The 23047-nt window shown below is 41.2% G+C and overlaps 1 protein-coding gene across 1 annotated transcript in view; it reads right to left on the bottom strand.

Annotated features, from left to right (window-relative positions):
• The window catches only part of LOC122679939, a 335468-nt gene that overhangs the window by 296636 nt on the left and 15785 nt on the right, over positions 1–23047 (bottom strand). The window contains exons 3-10 of the mRNA XM_043880798.1: positions 21441–21749; positions 21043–21351; positions 17467–17559; positions 17076–17390; positions 15534–15848; positions 5962–6276; positions 1709–2017; positions 1307–1615 (exon numbers count right to left, since the gene is read on the bottom strand). Coding sequence (XP_043736733.1) covers positions 1307–1615; positions 1709–2017; positions 5962–6276; positions 15534–15848; positions 17076–17390; positions 17467–17559; positions 21043–21351; positions 21441–21749 — 2274 coding nt within the window. The remainder of the gene's footprint in view (positions 1–1306; positions 1616–1708; positions 2018–5961; positions 6277–15533; positions 15849–17075; positions 17391–17466; positions 17560–21042; positions 21352–21440; positions 21750–23047) is intronic.

Raw genomic sequence — 23047 nt, 5'->3', positions numbered from 1 at the left:
ACAACATCATGAGTGAATTTCAAACACAGTTTGAAATCAAAGAAATTAGACATGAAAGAAAACATTCTGTATGGTTATACATAAAGTTCAAAAACTGACAAATTATTCTATGACAGTACAAGTCGTAGGTAAGCAGTCTTCCCTGGAGATGGGGAGGACACAGCTTTTGGGAGGCAATAGTGATTCTGTGGTGCTGTGAATGTTCTCTTTGTAGATCTGGGTTGGGGAACATGACCTAGGTGTACACTTATTGTTTGTACTTTGTTCTCTATTATTATCCTTAAATAATAATATTTCATAAAAATATTATTCATCTAAGTATTTCTTTCCCTGACATAGCACTTCTTAGCATTTCTTAGCACTTCTTCCCCTTGAAAAAATGAGTGAACAATGAGAAGGTTATGGAGCAGGACCTTAACAGAGCCTTCTCAGGACAGACCACCCTCATGTCCTCCACTTGCTTCTGTCTGTAGAAAATCCTTAGCCAAAGAATCAATTTAATCACAGAAATGAGAAAATTTCGGAAACAAAGGAAAACCGTCAAATAGGATAAAAGAATAATAGTTTAACCCTAAACAAAGTCAAGGATTTTTAGTTCCTCCTCATGGGCTATAGCTAACGTTCTGAGCCACATCCTTTGAGCTTTTGTGCAGATACTGAAATCCCAACCAGGTGGTAGAAGTAAATTACATGATGACCAGACTAGGGGGGTGCCATTTCCTTCTCCAGGGGATCTTCCCAACCCAGGGATCAAACCTGAGTCTCTTGCATTGCAAGCAGATTCTTTACCATCTGAGTCAACAGGGAAGCCCATAATCTTCTTCATCTTGCACAATTCCAAGAATTGGCCTCAAGGAAATGGGAACAGACCGACATAGAACTGATGATTAACTGTATTCCAAACAATAAAGGTGACAATGATCAGACCTATTTCAAAATGACTGTCGGAGCTAGCTGTGCTATTCTGCAGATAACCTGTCCCCTGCCTCCACCTGTGCACTCCTGAAATTCCCATTTAAAAACTCACGCCTCTGATCAGCAAGGGGGACCTGGTTCTTTGTTACATTAGCCCTCTGTCTCCCAGAACTGCTGGGTTCCTCAATACAGCTGTCTTTAATTTTACCCCACATTCTACTCTCAGTTTTGGATTCTTGAGTAATGAGCAGCTGAAACCTGAGTTCAGTAACAAGAATAAACATTTCACTACAGAATATCTTCCTTTTCAAGCCTGTTTTCTCTTACTCTCTGCTTTGGGGACATTTCACCCCAGGAGCATCCTAAGTACAGTAGCCCATCCCTGTCTTACCTGAGCAGATCACAGAGGCCGTGTTGCCATGGGAACAGTCAGGAATACCCAGGGCAGTCACAGGGCATTGCCACAGGAAGGACTCAGTCCCTGAGCAGTGAAATCGGGCTTTCCAGAGTTGATCACTTCCTTCTGCTCCATTTGGGGTGGAGATGGCAACGCCACAGCTGAGCTGACGACAGACAACATTGGCATTGGCCAGACTCCAGTGGGAGGCACAGAGAGCTCTCCATTGTCCAGAAATATTCATCTCCACCCGCCCCTCACACTGAGAGGTGCCATTTTTCATGAGACGGACTTCTGTGTACACTGATAGAAAAAGACAGGATTTCAGCAAAATCTGATTTCTTTTTTAACTTGAACTGAGTGTACATAGAGGCTAAGTCCTGACCTGCATCTCACCTGAACAGACAACCTGAGCAGCTCCACTGTGCTGACACGTGCCCCCTGGACAGGGCACTCTGGGGCAGAACCAGAGCTTAGGCTCCTCCCCTTCACACCTGAACTCTTCAGCCCAGACCCGGTCATCTGACTCTCTGAAGAGCTCATGTCCCAGGACAGACACAGCCTTGCCACACTCCAGCTCTGCACAGATGACCTGGGCATTGGGGAGTGTGAAGTTCCCATCAGACAATGGGATCCAGGCTTCTCCAGAATGCACTTCTACTCGCCCTGAGCAGGGTCCATCCCCTCCAGCCAGACGCACAAATCCTAAGAGAAACAAAGCACAACAAACCCAATGAGTGTTCATCAACCTGGCTTGACAATTCGAAACAACATCTCACAGGCAATGGTGTGAAAGCTTTTTTTCCAACTGTGGAATAAGAGGGGATAAGAAGAGAGAATTTGACTGTCATTGTCAAACTGCATTTTCATGAGCAAGATTCTGAAGCGATATCCAAAAGGACTGAAGGATCAGTTTGGAATGGCTGAATCCCAAGAATATATATTTTAGTTAGGAATGTTAATTCCTATCTGGGGGCCTGGAAACTACAGTGCCCAAAGAAACTGCACAGTGATAGACATTCAAACTTGGGTACAGAGCTGAACTGAGAGTTAAAAAGGTCCATGGGATTCAAGAGGTTAGAGGCCTAAGAGCCAGAGAAGTTTAGAAGTTTAGAGGACCATCCTGAGATTTCTGAGGCTAAAATTCTAGCCAGTTTTCTCTCAGAGCCAATATTCAAGTCACTGAGGACAGGGAAAATCACGCAGCCTGGATCTGAGTGCAGGTATTATAACCTAATTGTGAAAGAAGTTGTCCACAGGTAAGTTTAGAAGTGACAAAAGCTCAGAGAGTCATAGGAAAGGGAGGGAATGGTCCGAGCCATCTTTCTTAAAAACCTAGGATTTATCAAGACACCTGGGAGAAAGTGAGGTCTCAGTGGAATTATGCAAGACAATGGAGCTAGTTGATTACTTCATACTAGACATGAGATTCTCAGTAAATGTGAAAGAGTAATGCTAATTTAATGTATTCTAACCTTATCTATATGCTAACTGCATATGTTTTTCCTATTTGGATTTCTGAGATAAGAAGCCAGCAAGCTATAAAAAAGGGGAGTGAGAGGAAGAGAGCAGACAGCAAACAAGCCATATATACTTTAGAGATTTCTAAATTACAAAAGCCTCAATAGGAATGAAACAGAGAAAGATTTGGGGGAAAAAAGACTTGTTCAACAAGATTTTAACACTTTTTATCCCCTGTGCTCCTCCCATTTGCCACATAACCCTGCTACCAATTCCCATTTCTCCCAATGCAGAAAAGAAAAAAACAAGCTTAAGAGCTACAAATAGATGGAAAGGAGACTCCAAAAGGAAAGAACTTCTGTAGGGAGTGAGGTGGAGTGAGTGGTAGGTTAAACGGGGAGTGGATGGAGTATGAGAGAGAAACCAAAGAAAAGACTGATGAAAATGTTTCATCCTTCCGAGACTGTATTTTGGATGGAGAAAAGGTAGTCCAATAGGAAAACACCTGCACATCATAAAGAACAACTTTTAAAATAATTTTCCTGGTTTCTGAGTATGCTCATGATTATTCATGTACATGGTGCAATTTGTTCTGGTGAAGGACTCTGATTGCATAAGTTTGTGAACTTTGAAGTCTCAAAAAGAATGATGTAACAGAATAAAAATCTACTAGAGAGAGCAGGTGGAGAAGGCAATGGCAACCCACTCCAGTGTTCTTGCCTGGATAATTCCAGGGACAGGGGAGCCTGGTGGGCTTCCGTCTATGGGGTCGCACAGAATCGGACACGATGGAAGTGACTCAGCAGGAGCAGCAGCAGCATAGAAAGCAGGAGAGAACAGAAAAGGCACTGCAGAAATTAAAGAATTGAAGGATTAGCTTGACCACTTATACAAGAATGAATGATGAGAGAGAGGATGATCTGCTTGCCTTTTATCATTTATCCATTTCCATCTCCCCAGAGAGGCCCAGGTTAGGACCCCTAATCTATTCTGGCTGGGATTTTGGTCACGGGCTACACATCCTATATAAAGCGTTTTTATTTAACTGGTTCTTGTTGTTGTTGTTGCTCAGTCACTCAGTCATGTCCGACTCTTTGCTACCTCAAGGACTGCAGAGTGACAGGCTTCCCTGTCCTTCATTATCTCCATGAGTTTGCTCAAACTCATGTCCATCGAGTCAGTGATGCCACCTAACCATCTCATCTTCTGTCGCCCCCTTCTCCACCAGCCTCCAATCTTTCCCACCATCAGGGTCTTTTCCAATGAATCAGTTCTTCATATCAGGTGGCCAAAGTATTGGAGCTTCAGCTTCAGCATCAGTCCTTTCAGTTAATATCAGGGTGGATTTCCTTTAGGATTGACTGGTTTGATCTCCTTGCAGTCCAAGGGACTCTCAAGAGTCTTCTCCAACACCACAGTTCAAAAGCATCAGTTTTTCAGTGTTCAGCCTTCTTTATGGTCTAACTCTCACATCCATACATGACTATTGAAAAAACCATAGCTTTGACTAGATGGACCTTTGTCTCAAAGTAATGTCTCTGTTTTTTAATATACTGTCTAGGTTTGCCATAGCTTTTCTTCCAAGGAACAAGCATCTTTTAATTTCATGACTGCAGTCACTGTCCAGAGTGATTTTAGAGCCTAAGAAAATAAAGTCTGTCACAGTTTTCATTTTTTCCCCATCTTTTTGCCATGAAGTGATGGGACAGGATCCATAATCTTAGTTTTTTGAATGCTGAGTTTCAAGTCAGCTTTTTCACTCTGCTCTTTCACTTTCATCAAGAGGCTCTTTAGTTCCTCCTCACTTTCTGCCATTTAGGGTGATGTCATCTGCATATCCAAGGTTATTGATATTGTTATATTAATTCCATCAGATTAAAAATTTAGAAGGACAAAGAGAAAAGTGTTTCTTGTATTCTGTTTTATATACCCTGATAAAAGTTAAATATTCAGACATGTGCTGGATAATCAATAAAGTCTAAGGATATATTAGGATAGAGACTTCTGAGACATATTATTTCTTTTTCATTTTCTACTTGATTTTAAAATTTACATGGAAGAATAAGTGTGTGAAAATTCCAAGAAAATTATTAAATAGAAGGCTGATGTGATGAGTAAAGATATTAAATATAATGAAGATATATCTTTGTCTGGTCTCTTGCTGTGTAGACGTCTTGTGTCCTTAGGCACACACAGCATCTTCCACACCACACCTGGACCCTCAGTGCTGCTCAGAGACCTCACAGTTGCCTTCATCAGCTCCCATTGCCATTCCCCTTCCTCCCGGCTACTGTAAAACCTGCTCCACCTTCTTCAAAAATTACATTTGTCCTCTTGCTCCAAATAAGCCCCCAAACACAAGCCTCTTATATCTTTGAAATCATCAAATATAAACTATATAATCTCTTATCATAAAACACAGAAATTCATGTTTTATTCCCTCCACCTTTGACTTGCCAGCGCATGGCTAAGTGTTCCTCCAAACTTTGCATTTATACAGATATCTTAAAGGAAAAATTGGGGAGAGAGACTTTTCTAGTAACAATGAAAGAATATATGACTCAGAGCATTTCATTCACAGCTCTCTAGTTCTACCAGCAAAGAACTATGAACATTTACATCTAAATTTGCAAAGGAAACTTGAAATCTGACACAAATCCATAAGAATCTCTGATTTGTTAAATGATATCCCTTTAGGGATCACCTCTATATATGTAAATGATATCCTCCTATAGTAAGAGTAGCCTCCACTCCTACTAGCCTAGTGCAAAATAATGTCTCACATTGTTTGTACAGAAACAACTCCACCCAGGAAAGTACATCCTCATTTTTGTCGCTCCTTCTCATAGCCTCCTTGTGCAAGAGAATGTGTAAGTGGCAGTTAGCAAATGTTTCACTCTCACAAAAAGTGAATTATGAAAAAAAAATTATGAGGATTTATTTTAATTGGGAGAATAAATAAAGGTACTTCAGTGTCAGGTAAGTCCACTGGAGAAGAAAAGAATAGCAGAGATTAATAAGAGGAAAGTAAATGAAGCTCATCACTCACAGCCACAGTGCACTCAGGGAGGATGGGGAGGTGCCTCAGTCCCATCTAGCCCACCTATCTCCTATTGCCCTGCTGACCAGACACCAGCTCTCTTGGAACTTTCCATTTTCTCAGCCGGTGGACAAAGAACTGACCATACCTGAGCAGATGACTCCTGCATCTTCTTGATGATCGCAGTTGTGTTGCCGCCATCCCCAGGAAGGGCAGCTCCACACTTGGGACTCCTCTCCTCTGCAGTTCACTTCATCCAGCCAGATGGGCCCTGATCCCGCCCCGAAGTAAGAAGAGGCAGTGGCATCCAGGGCTTCTCCACAGCCTAGCTGCCTGCACACCACGCGGGCGTCGTCCACGTCCCAACGGTCATCACAGATGGTGCCCCAGGAGCCCTGGTCAAGGATCTCCACTCTCCCGGCGCAGGGACCACCTCCGTCCACCAGGCGGAGCTGTCTGTTGTCTGAGCAGAGAGAAATGGAAAGATGGGGTGATGACGCCAGGGGTTGAGAAGGGTCTTCTGTCCTGTAGGACCCCCACCTGAGCAGTAGGGGGCGCTCTCCTCTGAGGCTGCCGACCCTGCTGCTTCAGACACAGAGTCGTTGCACTGGGGCAGCAGCTGGGTCTGGTTTTTTATACCAGTGGCAAGAGAATAATAAGGTTGAAAAATAGGAAGAAAATAAAACAGGAAATATTAAGTTGAAAACACTCTAGTGAGCAGTCTGAGACAGAAGGTGGTATGAGGTCCTATCAGAGTTAACATTCTGATCTGTAGTTCTGCATAGCATTAGAGAAAGATTTGCAGGAAATGTTAGTGTCTCTACTGGGAGCAGTTAAATGAGTTCAGAGTCACTGGAATGAGCTGGCAGCTGGATGGATTCCTTTCAAAGCACACACATTTTGATGCCATTGACCTAAGAGTTAAAGGGGTTGATTAAAGGGAGTGGAGTCAGGAACTGGCCTTATCAGATGCCTCAGATAGCAATCATGAATCCTCTACCATTAGAATCCTTCTCCCTGGTACAGTCATTCAGAACTGAAAAACAAATGGATTCTGTAATATCTTGGTTTACCCCAGAATATTTCATTTGTGGTTCTAAGCTTCAGACTTCAGATCTGGATACTTACTTGCAAACAATGTGATCTCTTTGAGTAGACTGAACAACTTTGCATGAGAGATGATATCATTGACACTGGCCAGATTCCACTGGGAATCATAGAATGTTGCTTCTTCTCCCAAAAAAATATAATCCCTCCTTGGACTTTGTATCAAGAATCTCTATTATTCAAATTTTGGAGTTATGTGATCTTTAGGGGGAAATAGTGTGTATGTTTGCTTAGTCACTTCAGTCATGTTCAACTCTGTAAGACCCTATGAACTGTAGCCTACCAGGCTCCTCTGCCCATGGGATTCTCCAGGCAAGAATACTGAAGTGGGTTGCCATGCCCTCCTCCAGGGGTTCTTCCTGGCCCAGCAATCTAACCAGTGTCTCCTGCATTGCAGGTGGATTCTTCACAGCTGAGCCACCAGCAAAGCCCTTCTAGTTCTATCACCGAGCAGAAATAGGTTACATTCCTGCAAGTCCTTGAACAAATAACATTAACAGGTTCACTGTATTCTCCTCTCCTTTTATACATAAAAGTGATGTAAAGAAAGGTTAAAGAAAGTCTATCAGTGTTGCACTTTAAGTAAAGGATGAAGGAGAGAATTAAACCTAAATTTTCCACTTCCATGGAGAATGGAGGAGTTCACAGCAGGCCAATGTGTTTTACTGGGTCTTGCTGAATACAACTTTAAAAGCTGGAAAATGTTTTTTAAGAAACAGTAAATGCATTCAGCATTTGTTGACACAACATGGACTAAATATGCTAAAATTCTAAAGAGTGGAGACTATTTCAATGTTAGCCAAGGATCTATAGCTTCTTTTTCTCTGGGAATTTGCCAATTCATTGCATAATTTAATGATTCAGAATCTGGGCTTGGGCAAGCAGAGGACTATTGTTGTGACAGGAAGCCAGCATAATTTGGGAGTTACCTGGTGCTGAAGTGACAAAATTAGAGTCTTGAGAGCCTCTCTCACACAGCATGTTTTCTCCTCAAATATCTGCCCAGTATACAAGCTATGAAGGACAGGAGGCTAAAGAACTATATAAAAAGACTTGGAAAGCAGAGTCTTTCTCATTCTCTTGGGTACTGAGCTACCAAAGAATCCAGGCTCTGAACTGAAATCTCTGAAAGTCCATGTCATAAGGACAGAGAAATCAGACGTGGACTGAGTGCTACCAAAACTGCAACCTACACTTGTTACAGCTCAGTTTTAGGTTATATTTAGATGTCTGAGTGATACACACCCCTCCCCTCTACCTGTCTAGCAAGACAAAGGGTAAATCCTTTCAGGTGTTAGAAAATGTATCAGAAGTATCTTACTTTTTCACATATAATTTATAGCATTCAATAAAAAATGACATGATATTTGACATGTTAGGATAACATGACAAATGACCAAAGTGAAAAAAAGAGATAAGAGAATGCAGAGACACACATGAGAGAAATGCATAAGGATTTTAACTATGATAAGTGTATTTAGGGGAAAAGAGAGAAGGAGAGAATATACAGGTAAAAAGATGAAAAAAATTAACAAATAATCATACACAAATAAAAATAGCAATGGAACCATTGCCAACCTAAAATAAAATATCTAGGATTAAAAAGTGAATGAATAAGTCAAACGAATTTTAGATAGAACTTAGAATATAGTGATTTAGAGGAGTCCTAAAGATGAGAGATGAGAAGGAAAAGAAAGAGTAGGAGAGAGAGAAGAGATACAGAGACAGAGAGACAGAACTACAGAAGTCATATTTGAAGATATAATGATAGAGAATATTTTAAAAATATAAATGGAAGAGTATGAAAATCGCCACTCCTAGTAAAGCTGCTGAAAATCAAGAGGAAAAAGGGAATTCTGGAATAATAACACATTTATTGATACTAAAGGAAGAAAAAAAAGTGGGGAGAAAAAGGAACATAAAGCCTGTGGATCAATTAAAAGCAAATTGCGGATACCAACACATCAATATCAGTAATTGCATTTACAGTAAATGGATTAAGATAAAACAAAACTGACACAAATATTATTGGCAAAATGATCACTTTATGTTATGAAAACAAAGAAAGGTTGAATGTAAAATGATGGGAAAATGTACTAGCTGTAAGAAAACTGGAGTAGCTTGATCAGTGTCCCAGGAAGCAGGCTCTAGAAAAGATACACGACTTGAGAGTAGTGCTGAGCGAGGGCGTCGGGGCAGACGGGCCGAAACCACAACCACAGACAACCAGCCGATCTGATCACAGGACCACAGCCTGCCTAACGCAATGAAACTAGGCCAAGACGTGTGGGGCCACCCAAGACAGATGGGCCATGGTGGAGAAGTCGGACAGAATGTGGTCCATGGGAGAAGGGAATGGCGAACCACTGCAGTATTCTTGCCTTGAGAACACCATGAGCAGAATGAAAAGGCAAAATGATAGGACACTGAACGATGAACTCCCCGGGTCAGTAGGTGCCCAATATGCTACTGGAGATCAGTGGAGAAATAACTACAGAGAGAATGAAGGTACAAAGCCAAGGCAAAAACAATACCCACTTCTGGATGTGACTGGTGATAGAAACAAGGTCCAATGGTGTAACGAGCAATATTGCATAGGAACCTGGAATGTTAGGTCCATGAATGAAGGGAAATTGGAAGTAGTCAAACAGGATATGGCAAGAGTGAACATCACCATTCTAGGAATCAGTGAGCTAAAATGGACTGGAATGGGTGAATTTAACTCAGATAGCCATTATATCTACTGCTGTGGGCAAGAATCCCTTAGAAGAAATGGAGTAGCCCTCATAGTCAACAAAAGAGTCCAAAATGCAGTACTTGGATGCAATCTCAAAAACAACAGAATGATCTCTGTTCATTTCCAAGGCAAACCATTTAATGTCACGGTAACCCAAGTCTATGCCCCAACCAGTAACGCTGAAGAAGCTGAAGTTGAATGGTTCTATGAAGATCTACATGACCTTTTAGAACTAACACCCAAAAGAGATGTCCTTTTCATTATAGGGGACTGGAATGCAAAAGTACAAAGTCAAGAAAAACCTGGACTAACAGGCAAATTTGACCTTGGAGTACAGAATGAAGTAGGGCAAAGGCTAATAGAGTTTTGCCAAAAGACCACACTGATCATAGCAAACACCCTCTTCCAACAACACAAGAGAAGACTCTACACATGGACATCACCAGATGGCCGACACTGAAATCAGATAGATTATATTCTTTGCAGCCAAAGATGGAGAAGCTCTATACAGTCAGGAAAAACAAGACCAGGAGCTGACTGTGGCTCAGATCATGAACTCCGTATTGCCAAATTCAGACTTAAATTGAAGAAAGTAGGGGAAACCACTGGACCATTCAGGTATGACCTAAATCAAATCCCTTATGACTATACAGTGGAAGTGAGAAATAGATGTAAGGGACTAGATCTGATAGAGTACCTGATGAACTATGGATGGAGGTTTGTGACATTGTACAGGAGACAGGAATCAAGACCATCCAAGAAAAAGAAATGCAAAAAAGCAAAATGGCTGTGAGAAGAGGCCTTACAAATAGCTGTGAAAGGAAGAGAAGCAAAAAGCAAAGGAGAAAAGGAAAGATATACCTATTTGAATTCAGAGTTCCAAAGATAGCAGGGAGAGATAAGAAAACCTTCCTCAGTGATCAGTGCAAAGAAATAGAGGAAAACAATAGAATGGGAAAGACTAGAGATCTCTTCAAGAAAATTAGAGATACCAAGGGAACATTTCATGCAAAGATGGGCTCAATAAAGGACAGAAATGGTAGGGACATAACAGAAGCAGAAGATATTAGAAGAGGTGGCAAGAATACACAGAAGAACTGTACAAAAAAGATCTTCATGACCCAGAGAATCACAATGGTGTGATCACTCACCTTGAGCCAGATATCCTGGAATGTGAAGTCAAGTGGGCCTTAGGAAGCATCACTATAAAGAAAGCTAGTAGACTTGATCAAATTGCAGTTGAGCTCTTTCAAATGCTAAAAGATGATGCTGTGAAAGTGCTGCACACAATGTGTCAGCAAATTTGGGAAATCTCAGCAGTGGCCACAGGACTGGAAAAGGTCAGTTTTCATTCCAATCCCAAAGAAAGGCAATGCCAAAGAACGCTCAAACTGCCACACAATTGCACTCATCTCACACGCTAGTAAAGTAATGCTCAAAATTCTCCAAGGCAGGCTTCAGCAATGTGTGAACCATGAACTTCAAGCTGGTTTTAGAAAAGGCAGAGAAACCAGAGATCAAATTGCCAACGTCCACTGGATCATCGCAAAGCAAGAGAGTTCCAGAAAAACATCCACTTCTGCTTTATTGACTATGCCAAAGCCTTTGACTGTGTGGATCACAATAAACTGTGGAAAATTCTGAAAGAGATGGGCATACCAGACCACCTGACCTGCCTCTTGAGAAACCTGTATGCAGGTCAGGAAGCAACAGTTAGAACTGGACATGGAACAACAGACTGGTTCCAAATAAGAAAAGGAGTACATCAAGGCTGTATATTGTCATCCTGCTTATTTAACTTATGTAAAGAATACCTCGTGAGAAACGCTGGGCTGGATGAAGCACAAACTGGAGTCAAAATTGCCAGGAGAAATATCAATAACCTCAGATATGCAGATGACACCACCCTTATGGCAGAAAGTGAAAAAGAACTAAAAAGTCTCTTGATGAAACTGAAAGAGGAGAGTGAAAAAGTTTCAGAAAACTAAGATCATGGCATCCAGTCCCGCCACTTCATGGCAAAGAGATGGGGAAACAGTGGAAACATTGGCTGACTTTATTTTGGGGGGCTCCAAAATCACTGCAGATGGTGACTGCAGCCATGAAATTAAAAGATGCTTGCTCCTCCTTGGAAGGAAAGTTATGACCAACCTAGACAGCATATTAAAAAGCCGAGACAGTACTTTGCCAACAAACGTCCATCTAGTCAAGGCTATGGTTTTTCCAGTAGTCATGTATGGATGTGAGAGTTGGAGTGTAAAGAAAGCTGAGCACTGAAGAATTGATGCTTTTGAACTGTGGTGTTGGAGAAGACCCTTGAGAGTCCCTTGGACTGGAAGGAGATCCAACCAATCCATCCTAAAGGATGATCAGTCCTGAGTGTTCACTGGAAGGACTGATGTTGAAGCTGAAACTCCAATATTTTGGCCACCTGATGTGAAGAGCTGATTCATTTGAAAAGACCCCGATGCTGGGAAAGATTGGGGGCAGGAGGAGAAGGGGCCAACAGAGGATGAGATTGCTGGATGTCATCACCAACTCAATGGACATGAGTTTGGGTAAACTCTGGGAGTTGGTGATGGACAGGGTGGCCTGGGATGCTGCAGTCCATAGCATCTCAAAGAGTCGGACACGACTGAGCAACTGAACTGAACTGAACTGAACACTAACTCAATTAAAGAGGGAATTTTCATGATTATAATGAGATGCACCCTTAATAAAGATATAGACATCAAAATTCAAGAAAGGTTAACAGAACATAGCTTTGAAATATACTTGACAGAATGAAAAGAAGAAATAGGCAAAATCACAATCAAAATGGAGGATTATTACTGTATCTTTTTCAATAGCATACAGACCAAACATACAAAAAACAAAGAATACAGTAGATGTACAATAACATAATCAGCACATTTAAAAGTAACACAAAGAGCAATGCACCCAACAGTGCAAGAGTTCACATTACTGTAAATGCACTAGGAGCATTTATCAAAAATGACCACATAATAGGACAAAATCTTTCACTCTTTGAATTCATACAGAGTATTTACTCTGACCACAGTGGAATAAAATTAAGAATTAATAAGAAAAATTGTTAGCCATCCCTATTTTGGGAAATTCAGCAACACCCTTCCTTCCAAAAAACACCTAAGTCTGGGAATAAATTTAAAATTTACTAAATATTGTGAAATAATGATAATGAAGATATGATAATAATGATAATAAACACAAAATCATGATATGATCATAAATTCTTCTAATGAAACTCAAGTAGTGCCTAAGGGAAATTTATACCCTAGATTTAGAGAAGAGGAAAGACTGAAAGTGAAAAAAGTAAGCTTCCAATTAAGAAACTAGATGAGAAAGTCTAAAGGATATAGAATGTTGAGGTTAATTTAAAAAGGAACAAAAATGAATGGAAAAAAAGGTAAGCATAAGATAGAAAACCCTTTAAGCGTGGCTCATTGAAAATTGATGAACACTGATCAATACTAATGAAGAGCAGAGAGTAAAGGAAGTTAACAATACCAAGAATGAAAAGGGACATCACTGTAAATCATACAGATTTTTTGGTCATAGTTTTTGTGTTGTTGTTTGTTTGTTTTTTGGCTGTGTTGTGGCTCATGGGATCTTAGTTCCCAGGTCAGGGATTGAACTTGGACCCGTGACAGTGAAAGTCCAGAGATTTAACCCCTGGATTGCATAGCTTTATTAATATAATTTATACATTTAATGTGGATAAGTACACAGAAAGTGTCAATTTCTCCACAGCCTTGCCAACACTTAAGTGTCTTTAAAAAAAAACAAACGTCATTCTGACATGTGTGAGATGATGTCTCTTTGTGGTTTTGATTTACATTTCCCTGATGATTGACAATGTCAAGCATTTTTCATATACCCATTGGCCATTTGTATGTCTTCTTTAGAGAAATGTCTATTCAAGCCCTTGGCCAATTTTTCAATTGAGTTATTAGGTTTTGGATTTATTTTTTCTTGAGTTGCAGGAGTTCCTTATTTGTTTGGAAAATAATACCTTATATAATTAGTGCTAGCTTGCTTTTTCACTCTATTGATGTTTCCTTTGGCTTGAAGAAGCTTTTTAAGTTTGATATATTCCCACTTGTCTACCTTTGCTTTGTTACCTGTACTTTTGACATCATATCCATGAAATCATGAAGCAATGTGTTTTTATTTTGTGATGAAGCTATCACATATCTAAAATATAATTGTAATCTGGTGATGATGTTACACAATCACACATAGTAAAAAAAAATTCAGATAAATAAAGAATTCAAAATTAGGTTTAAAATTAGGTTTTGAATATTCTTTAGTGGAACTGTAAAATTATTTGCAGAAAATAAAACTTGATTCAATGTTATTTTGGGATTAAGAATGGCATATGAAACATTTCATTAAAGGCAGAAGTCAAACAAGTAAACCATTATAGATTTGATAACATAACCCCCCATTCACATATATAACCTTTAAAATATATGCAAAAAATGGGGGAAATATTTACAAAAATATTTAAGGAAGAGTAAGTGATGTTTCTTTATAAGACTATAAAGAAAGCTGAGTGCTGAAGAATTGATGCTTTTGAACTGTGGTGTTGGAGAAGATCCTTGAGAGTCCCTTGGACTGCAGGGAGATCCAACCAGTCCATTTTAAAGGAGATCAGTCCTGGGTGTTCATTGGAAGGACTGATGTTGAAGCTGACACAACTGAGTGATTGAACTGAAGTGATGTTTGTTTATAGAGAGTTCCTACAAATAAATAAAAAATTTTAAAGCATTCTAGAGAAAAAAATATTGTCATGAAAGATATCATAAAACTGTAATATAGAAAAGAAGATAATATTTTTGTATATAGTGTTTGTGACAGTCACTCTGCTACTGCTAAGTCACTTCAGTCGTGTCCGACTCTGTGCGACCCCATAGATGGCAGCCCACCAGGCTCCCCCATCCCTGGGATTCTCCAGGCAAGAACACTGGAGTGGGTAGCCTTTCCCTTCTCCAGGGGTCTTCCCAAGCCAGGGATCACACCTAGGTCTCCCACATTGCAGGCAGATTCTTCACCTGCTGAGTCATCAGGGAAGCCCAAGAATATTAGGGTGAGTAGCCTATCCCTTCTCCAGTGGATCTTCCCAACCCAGGAATCAAACCGGGGTCTCCTGCAATGTAGGTGGATTCTTTATCAGCTTAGCTACCAGGGAAGCCCTAATGTGAATTAAAAAAAAAAAATGTGATGCATGTTCTTATGTCAAGACTATGAAGAGAATAATACTCTTTTAAAATTAATTATTTATTTGGTTGCGCTGGGTCTTAGTTGCAGCATGCAAATTCTTACTTGTGGGATCATAAGAAAAAAAATTGTAACTACATGTGGTGATGGATATTACTGTACATGTGGTGATGATTTACCAACATGTACAAAAACATAAACACTATGTTTTACACTTAGAACTAATATAATGTTACAAGAATTACATCTCAATTAAAAATTTTAACAAACAAGATTGGAATATGTGGATAAAATCAGTTCCATCCTTACCTCATTTAGGCTTCTCTGGTGGCTCAGACAGTAAAGAATCTGACTGCAGTGCAGGAGACTCAATTGCAATACCTAGGTTGGGATGATCCCCTGGAGAAGGGAATGGAAACCCATTCCAGTATTCTTGCCTGGAGAATTCCATGGACAGAGGAGCCTGGCAGGCTATAGTCCATGCAGACACAAAGAGTCGGACATGATTGAGCAACTAACAATTTCACTTAGTGTCATTTTGTGGACCCAAATTAAACTCACCACTTAGATTTTAAAATATCAAATCTCACTGCATCCTACAGGGTTAGGACAGACACACAGAAACTGTAAGTCACCTGCACACGAGATGTAGGCTTCCTCCTCTGGAGAACATGAAGTGTAATTCCAAGGGTCAGAAGGACACTGCCAGAGAGAGGTGTCAGTTCTCCGACACCGGATTCCATCCACCCACTGGGGTCTAGAACCTTCTCTAAGAGCAACAGAAGAGTTGAGGGTTCCACTGTCCCCACAGCCAAGCTGTCTGCAGATCATGGACACAGTGATGTCCTCCATGGGGTTGCGGCAGACACTGCCCCAGGTCCCGTTGTAGAAAACTTCCAGCCACCCAGCACACTGCTGGTCCTCACTCACCATCCTGAGGGCCAGGAACTCTAAGATTGAAAGGGGAGGAGACAGGACACAGTGAAAACTTTGCTGGATGTTTTAGGTTTTCCTTTCTTCTAGAAATGGTGAACATTCATCTCTGACCTTGTTCAAGAGATACCCACTAGATGACAAGACTGAGATTGTCTCCCTTTTAACTGACTTTGTCCATTTGTGTCTCTCCTTCTATTTCTACCACAATGCTGTAGTGGATATGAACTGAGAGGAAGACCAAACTGTGTGGGCGCTAATCAGGGAGGGGCAGCTGAATCCAGCTTCCTGACCAAATCTTTGAAGAGTATGTCAAGGGATGTGATGTGGATATTAGGGAGATAGGCAGAATAATTAACCCCAAAATGTCCACATCCCAATCTCTGCAACCTGTGAATATGTTACCATACCTGACAAAAGGGATTTACAGATGTGATTAAGAAAAGGATCTTGGGATGGTGAGATTAAGCTAAAATATTATATTAACAATGTGAGCCCAGTCTAAGCACATCCTTAGACCCACTATCCTTAAACATGGAATACATTTCTTAGCTCTGCCTAGAGAGAGAGATGTGACTCTCAATAATATTTGGAGGCCTGCAGCATTGCTGGTCTGATAATGGATGAAGGGAGCTGTGAACCAAGGGATGTAGGCGGTTTCTAGAAGTTTGAGAATTCCATGGACAGAGGGGCAGGGCAGGATACAGTCCATGGGATCGCAAAGAGTCAGACACGACTGTGTGAATAACTTTCTTTTTTCTTTTTTTATCTAGAAGATTGAAAAGACAAGAAATAGATTCTCCCCCAGAGCCACAGAAGTGATGCAGCCCTGCTGAAGCCTTGATCCCAGCCCAGTGAGATCCTTGCTGGACATCTAAGCTACAGAAGATTAAGGAAATAAATATATGCTGTTTTAAACCACTAATTGGTGAATTGTTAGGGAAGCAAACAGAAATTAGTACCGTGGGTTTAAAATTTTTGTATGTAACTGGAGAGAGAGCCTTGCTTTCAACAAAAACTGTAAAAAAACGGCTCTGCCAGGAAACACTGGGGGGAAGAAAGGAACAGATCCTCAGCTGCTGCTGGAGGAAGTGAAAGCACCTCGTCTTCACGTCTGCTGGAAACACAGGCTCCTGGGAGGAAGCCTCCTTCTCTTGTCCTTTCGGCATCGCTCCTCAGAGCTCAGACCCCGTCCTCCAGGGCCCCACCCCTCCCCCAGCCTGTGGACAGTGCGCAGCGCAGACCTGAGCAGATGACCCCCGCGTCCTGCTTGTGTCTGCAGTCGCGCCGTCCCCAGCCTCGGGAAGGGCACCTCCACACGTGAGACTCATTTCCTGTGCAGTTCAGGTCGTCGAGCCAGATGGGCCCTGATCCCGCCCCGAAGTGAGCAGACCCCGTGGCATTGAGGGCGTCTCCACAGCCCAGCTGCCTGCACACCACGCGGGCCTCGTCCAGGTCCCAGCCTTCATCACAGATGGTGCCCCAGGAGCCCTGGTTAAAGATCTCCACTCTCCCGGCGCAGGGACCGCCCCCGTCCACCAGGCGGAGCTGTCTGCTGTCTGAGGAGAGAGAAAAGGGACAGTGTGGCGTTGACTTGGAGAATGAATAGGGTCTTCTGTCCTGTGGGACCCTCACCTGAGCAGTAGAGGGCGCTCTCCTTTGAGGCCGCAGACCCTGCTGGTTCAGACAGGATGTTGTTGCACTGGGGCAGCACCTGGGTCTGGATTCCTGAAGAAACAACAATGATCAGAAGTCTGGAAGGGCTGAAGAACAGGAAACTGAATTAAGGGAAATAATGACCTAGTGATAGAGCCTAAGATGAAAGCTCTGTTCAGTTCACTTCAGTTCAGTCGCTCAATAGTGTCCTACTCCTTGCGAACCCATGAACCACAGCACGCAAACTCTCCCGGTCCTTTACTAACTCCTGGAGTCCACCCAAACCCATGCCCATTGAGTCAGTGATACCATCCAACCATCTCATCCTCTGTTGGCCCCTTCTCCTCCTGCCCTCAATCTTTCCCAGCATCAGGGTCTTTTCCAATGAGTCAGCTCTTCACATCAGGTGGCCAAAGTATTGGAGTTTCAGCTTCATCAGTCCTTCCAATGAACACCCAGGACTGATCTCTTTTAGGGTGGACTGGTTGGCTCTCCTTGCAGTCCAAGGGACTCTCAAGAGTCCTCTCAAACACCACAGTTCAAAAGCATCAATTCTTCAGTGCTCAGCTTTCTTTACACTCCAACTCTCACATCCATACATGACTACTGGAAAAACCATAGCCTTCACTAGACAGACCTTTGTTGGCAAAGTAATGTCTCTGCTTTTTAATATGCTGTCTAGGTTGGGTCATAACTTTCCTTCCAAGGAGTAAGTGTCTTTTAATTTCTTGGTTGCCGTCACCATCTGCAGTGATTTTGGAGCCCAAAAAAATGAAGTCAGCCACGGTTTCCACTGTTTCCCCATCTATTTGCCATGAAGTGATGGGACTGGATGCCTTGATCTTAGTTTTTTGATTGTTGAGTTTTAAGCCAGCTTTTTCACTCTCCTCTTTCACTTTCATCAAGAGGCTCTTCAGCTTCTCTTTGCTTTCTGCCATAAAGGTGGTGTCATCAGCATATCTGAGGTTATTGATATTTCTCCCGGCAATCTTTTTTTTTCTTCATATATGTTTATTAGTTGGAGGTTAATTACTTTAGAATATTGTAGTGGTTTTTGTCATACATTGACATGAATTAGCCATGGATTTACATGTATTCCCCATCCCGTTCCCCCCTCCCAAGAACAGACTTTTGGACTCTCCCGGCAAGCTTGATTTCAGCTCATGCTTCATCCAGCCCAGCATTTCACATGATGTACTCTGCATATAAGTTAAATAAGCAGGATGACAACATACAGCCTTGACATACTCCTTTCCAATTCGGAACCAGTCTGTTTTTCCATGTCCAGTTCTAACTATTGCTTCTTGATCTGCATGCAGGAGGCAGGTCAGGTGGTCTGGTATTCCCATCTCTTTAAGAATTTTCCAGTTTGTTATGATCCACACAGTCAAAGGTTTGGCATAGTCAATAAAGCAGAAGATGTTTTTCTGGAACTCTCTTGCTTTTTCTGTGATTCAACAGATGTTAGCAATTTGATCAATATGAAAAGGCAAAACTTTTAGCTAAAGAAAAAGAATATATACTTCATTTTGCTTATGATTTTGAGTCATTGATCAGGAAAAAAAACTCAGTTTGGCAGTCTTTCAGTGGGGTCTTTCAGTGCTGCAATTAGATGTCACCTGGAGGTGAAGTCATTTAAAGATTTGAGTGAACTCTGGTCCTGTAAAGAAACTCCTAGAAGTGTTCTAAAGGTAAAGGAACATCATTTCTTCAACTTAATTCAGAAAGATTTTACATATTCAGAAAGAAATGGGGCAGAAGGGGAATCCAGAAGGAAAGGCACTCACACACACAAAGAGATTAAAGCAAAATATTGATGCTAACATTTAGAAACCCAGGTAAAGGTCATAAGGGAATTTTTATATTACTTTCCCAACATTTTAATGTCTTAAATGACATCACAATTTAAAAAATTAAAAGATGAAAACAATTCAAAGAGAATTCTTTGCCAGGACACTTTCACAAAAATACTCATAACATCAAAAATAAAATACCTAGGAGAAATCCTAGTAGAAGATGGGCAAAATCTCTGAGAGAAATTCAAGATCTAACTGAACAGAGGGATGTATTATGTCAATGATTTGGAAAACTCAACATTGTCAGTGTCAATCATCTTCAAATTTCTTTGTCTCCTCTCAAATTTTTAAATCTAATCTCAATGAAAATGCCCTTAAGCTTTTCTTTTGGTGAAAATGACAAGCTGATTTCTAAATTCATACAAAATACAAGCAACCAAGAATGACCATCACAGTTGGTAAGAAAAGCAACAAAGTTAGAGGAGTTAATATAAAGTAACTCTTGTAAATTAAAATTATTAAGACTTACTACAAAGTTTGAAACTCTGGGAGATAGTGAAGGACATGGAAGCCTGATGAACTGTAGTTCATGAGGTCACAAAGAGTCAGACATGACTTAGTGCTTGAACAACAACAATGACAAAGTTATGATAATTAAGAAAATGCAGTATTGGCGTGAGGATAGACAAATGATAACATGGAACAGAATAGAGTCTTAAAAAGGACAGACATACTTGCCCTTCTGATTATGAGAAAGGCGTCTCTGAAGTGGGGAAAAGAATATTTTCAGAATAAGATTGAGTCAATTCGATGTCCATATGAAACCTGACCCTTATCTTACACTGATATCAATCCCAGAAGGAATGCACAATTATATGCAAGAGAAAAATAATAAAATTTCGATAACAAACTCTTGGAGAATGTTTTTATGATCTTGGAGTAGGCAAAAATTCTGTATTAAAGGGTATAAGAAGCATTAAATGTACAGGAAAATGTTGGCAAGTTATGTTTCCATAAGATTAAGAAATGAGTTCATCAAAGGACACCATTTGATTTAAATAAAGAAAGGAAAAGACCAAGGGTTAAACATGCAAAGTAAGTAACACATATTTGCATCCAAAGACATTGTCATGGTAATCTGTAGTATCATATTTGTAATAGTCAAGAACTGGAAACAACTCAGATTTATACTGTCAGTAGAATTGATCAGTACATGACCATGTGATCATTCAAAGTCATACTCTACTGTAATAAAAAAAAATAAATAAAGTGCTACAATATACAACATCATGACTGAATCCCAAACATAATTTTGAGTCTAAGAAATTAGATACAAAAGATGCAACATACTGCATCATTTTATATAAAGTTCAAAAATTGATAAAACACTATGTTAGAAGAAGTTAGGTAAGCGGTTTTCCCTGTAGAGGAGGGAGGACACAGTTACTGGAGGCAACAGTGACTGTGGTGCTGGGGACATTCTCTTTATTGCTCTGGATTGGCGTTCATACTGAGGTCTATGCTTACTGCTTCTACATTGTCTTCTATGGTTGTGTGTAAGCAACAATGTTGCTTAAAAATATATTATTCCCCTTCACATTTCTTGCCCTGGCCTGAAAAATGAAGGAACAATGAGAAGATCCATATTTCACCACAAAATATCTGACTTTGAAGTCCATTTTCCCTCACTCTCTGCTCTTGGGGACATTTCAGTCCAGGAGCATCCTGAGTACCAGTAGCCCTTGTCCCTCTCTCTTACCTGAGCAGATCACAGAGGCTGTGTTGCCATGGGAACAGTCAGGCCCACCCAGGACAGTCACAGGACAACTCCACAGGAAGGACTCCTCCCCCGAGCAGTGAAATCGGACTGTGGATATCTGATCCCCTTCTTCCACAAAGTGTGGTCCTCTGGGGGTGGAGACAGCAACTCCACAGTCGAGCTGACGACAGACAACATTGGCATTGGCCAGACTCCAATGGGAGGCACAGAGCGCTCTCCATCGTCCAGAAATGTTCATCTCCACCTGCCCCTCACACTGAGAGGAGCTGTTTGTCATGAGCCGGACTTCTGAGTATGCTGGTAGAAGAAGACAGAGTTTCAGCAAAATCACATGAACAGGGTGTTCACAGAGATGAAAGGCCTGACATGCATCTCACCTGAACAGACAACCTGAGCAGCTCCACTGTGCTGACACGTGCCCCCTGGACAGGGCACTCTGGGGCAGACCCGGAGCTCAGGCTCCTCCCCCTCACACCTGAACTCTTCAGCCCAGACCCGGCCATCTGACTCTCTGAAGGGCACATGTCCCAGGACAGACACAGCCTTGCCACACCCCAGCTCTGCACAGATGACCTGGGCAGTGGGGAGTGTGAAGTTCCCATCAGACACTGGGATCCAGGCTTCTCCAGAATGCACTTCTACTTGCCCTGAGCAGGGTCCATCCCCTCCAGCCAGACGTGTAAATCCTAAGAGGAAACAACAACAAAACCAGTGAATGTTCGTGGTACTGACTTGAAACTGCTCATTACAGGCCGCGGTGTGAAAGTTTTTCTTTTTAGAAGTGGAGCATGTAGAGAGTCTTTGACAGTTAGTATCATAATTGAAGTTTCTTGAGCAGGTTTCTAAAGAGAAATCCAGGAGGATTGCAAGGTCAGTTTGGAATGGCTGAATCCCAAGAACATACACATTGAGACTGGTTAGAAATCTGAATTCCTTGGTCTAGGAGCCAAGAAACTACAGAGCCCAGTTCAGATCACTGGGATGGCTGAATACTGGAAACACATCTTTTAGCATTGGTTGAAGAAGTGAATTTCTCATTTAGCAACCTAGGACCTACAGATCCAAGGATAATGTATAATATGCAGGCACTAAAAAGTAGAGATATGCAGAACAGAACCTACCCAGAAGGACGTCAGCTATGAGATTAGAGACCTAGCATCCAGACAAGCTTAGAAAGCTTTCATGGGACTTGTGGGGCTAATATTCTGATCAGTTTTCTCTCCCAGGAGCTAGTCCTCAAGTGACTTGGATGAGGGAAAGTCTTGAGGCTGGATCCATGAGGGGATGCCAACCTGTAGACAGGTGACAGCTCCAGAGAAGAAATATAGATGCTATCACTAATTCATGTTTATGTCATCACATCTTGTCTTCTCAATAGCAAAAATTCCATTGATTTCTTCAGTGACCTCAGTGGGAAAGAGGAATTAAGGAAACTCAGAGAGTTATAGAGAGAGAGTCCCAGCCATCTCTCTTGAAATCCTAGGATTTGTCAAAGAACCTGGTAGAGTGTGTGTTCTCAGGGGGAGCTTACCAGGCAGCTGAGTTTCCAGATCATCTCCTATTAAAGGTTTTTCTTCTGAAACAGGACTCATAGAAAATGCTAATTGATTTTAATACTATCATTGTACTAATTCTAACCACAGAAAAATATGCATTCTTCTCAAGTACAAATGGAATATTCTCCAGGCTAGGTTACAAATAACTCTTAACAAATTCAAAAGTATTAAAATAATTCCAATTATCTTTCATTACCATAGTGGAATGGAACTAAAACTCAATAGTGATAAGGAAACAGGACATTCATGAATATACAAAAATTAAACCACACACTCCTATTTCTCTATTTCTATTAAGAATGCCATTGGGATTTATATAGAAATTGCATTAAATCTGTAGATCAGTTTGACAAGTACAGGCATTTTAACAATGTTAATTCTTCCAGGCCAGAAGCACAGAATGACTTTCCATTGATCATATTGTCTTT

This window comes from Cervus elaphus, chromosome 22 (genome assembly GCF_910594005.1).
Source record: "Cervus elaphus chromosome 22, mCerEla1.1, whole genome shotgun sequence".
In the NCBI taxonomy this organism is placed as follows: Eukaryota; Metazoa; Chordata; class Mammalia; order Artiodactyla; family Cervidae; genus Cervus; species Cervus elaphus.
Note: the sequence above shows the minus strand (reverse complement) of the source record. Positions and strands in the feature narration are given on the sequence as shown.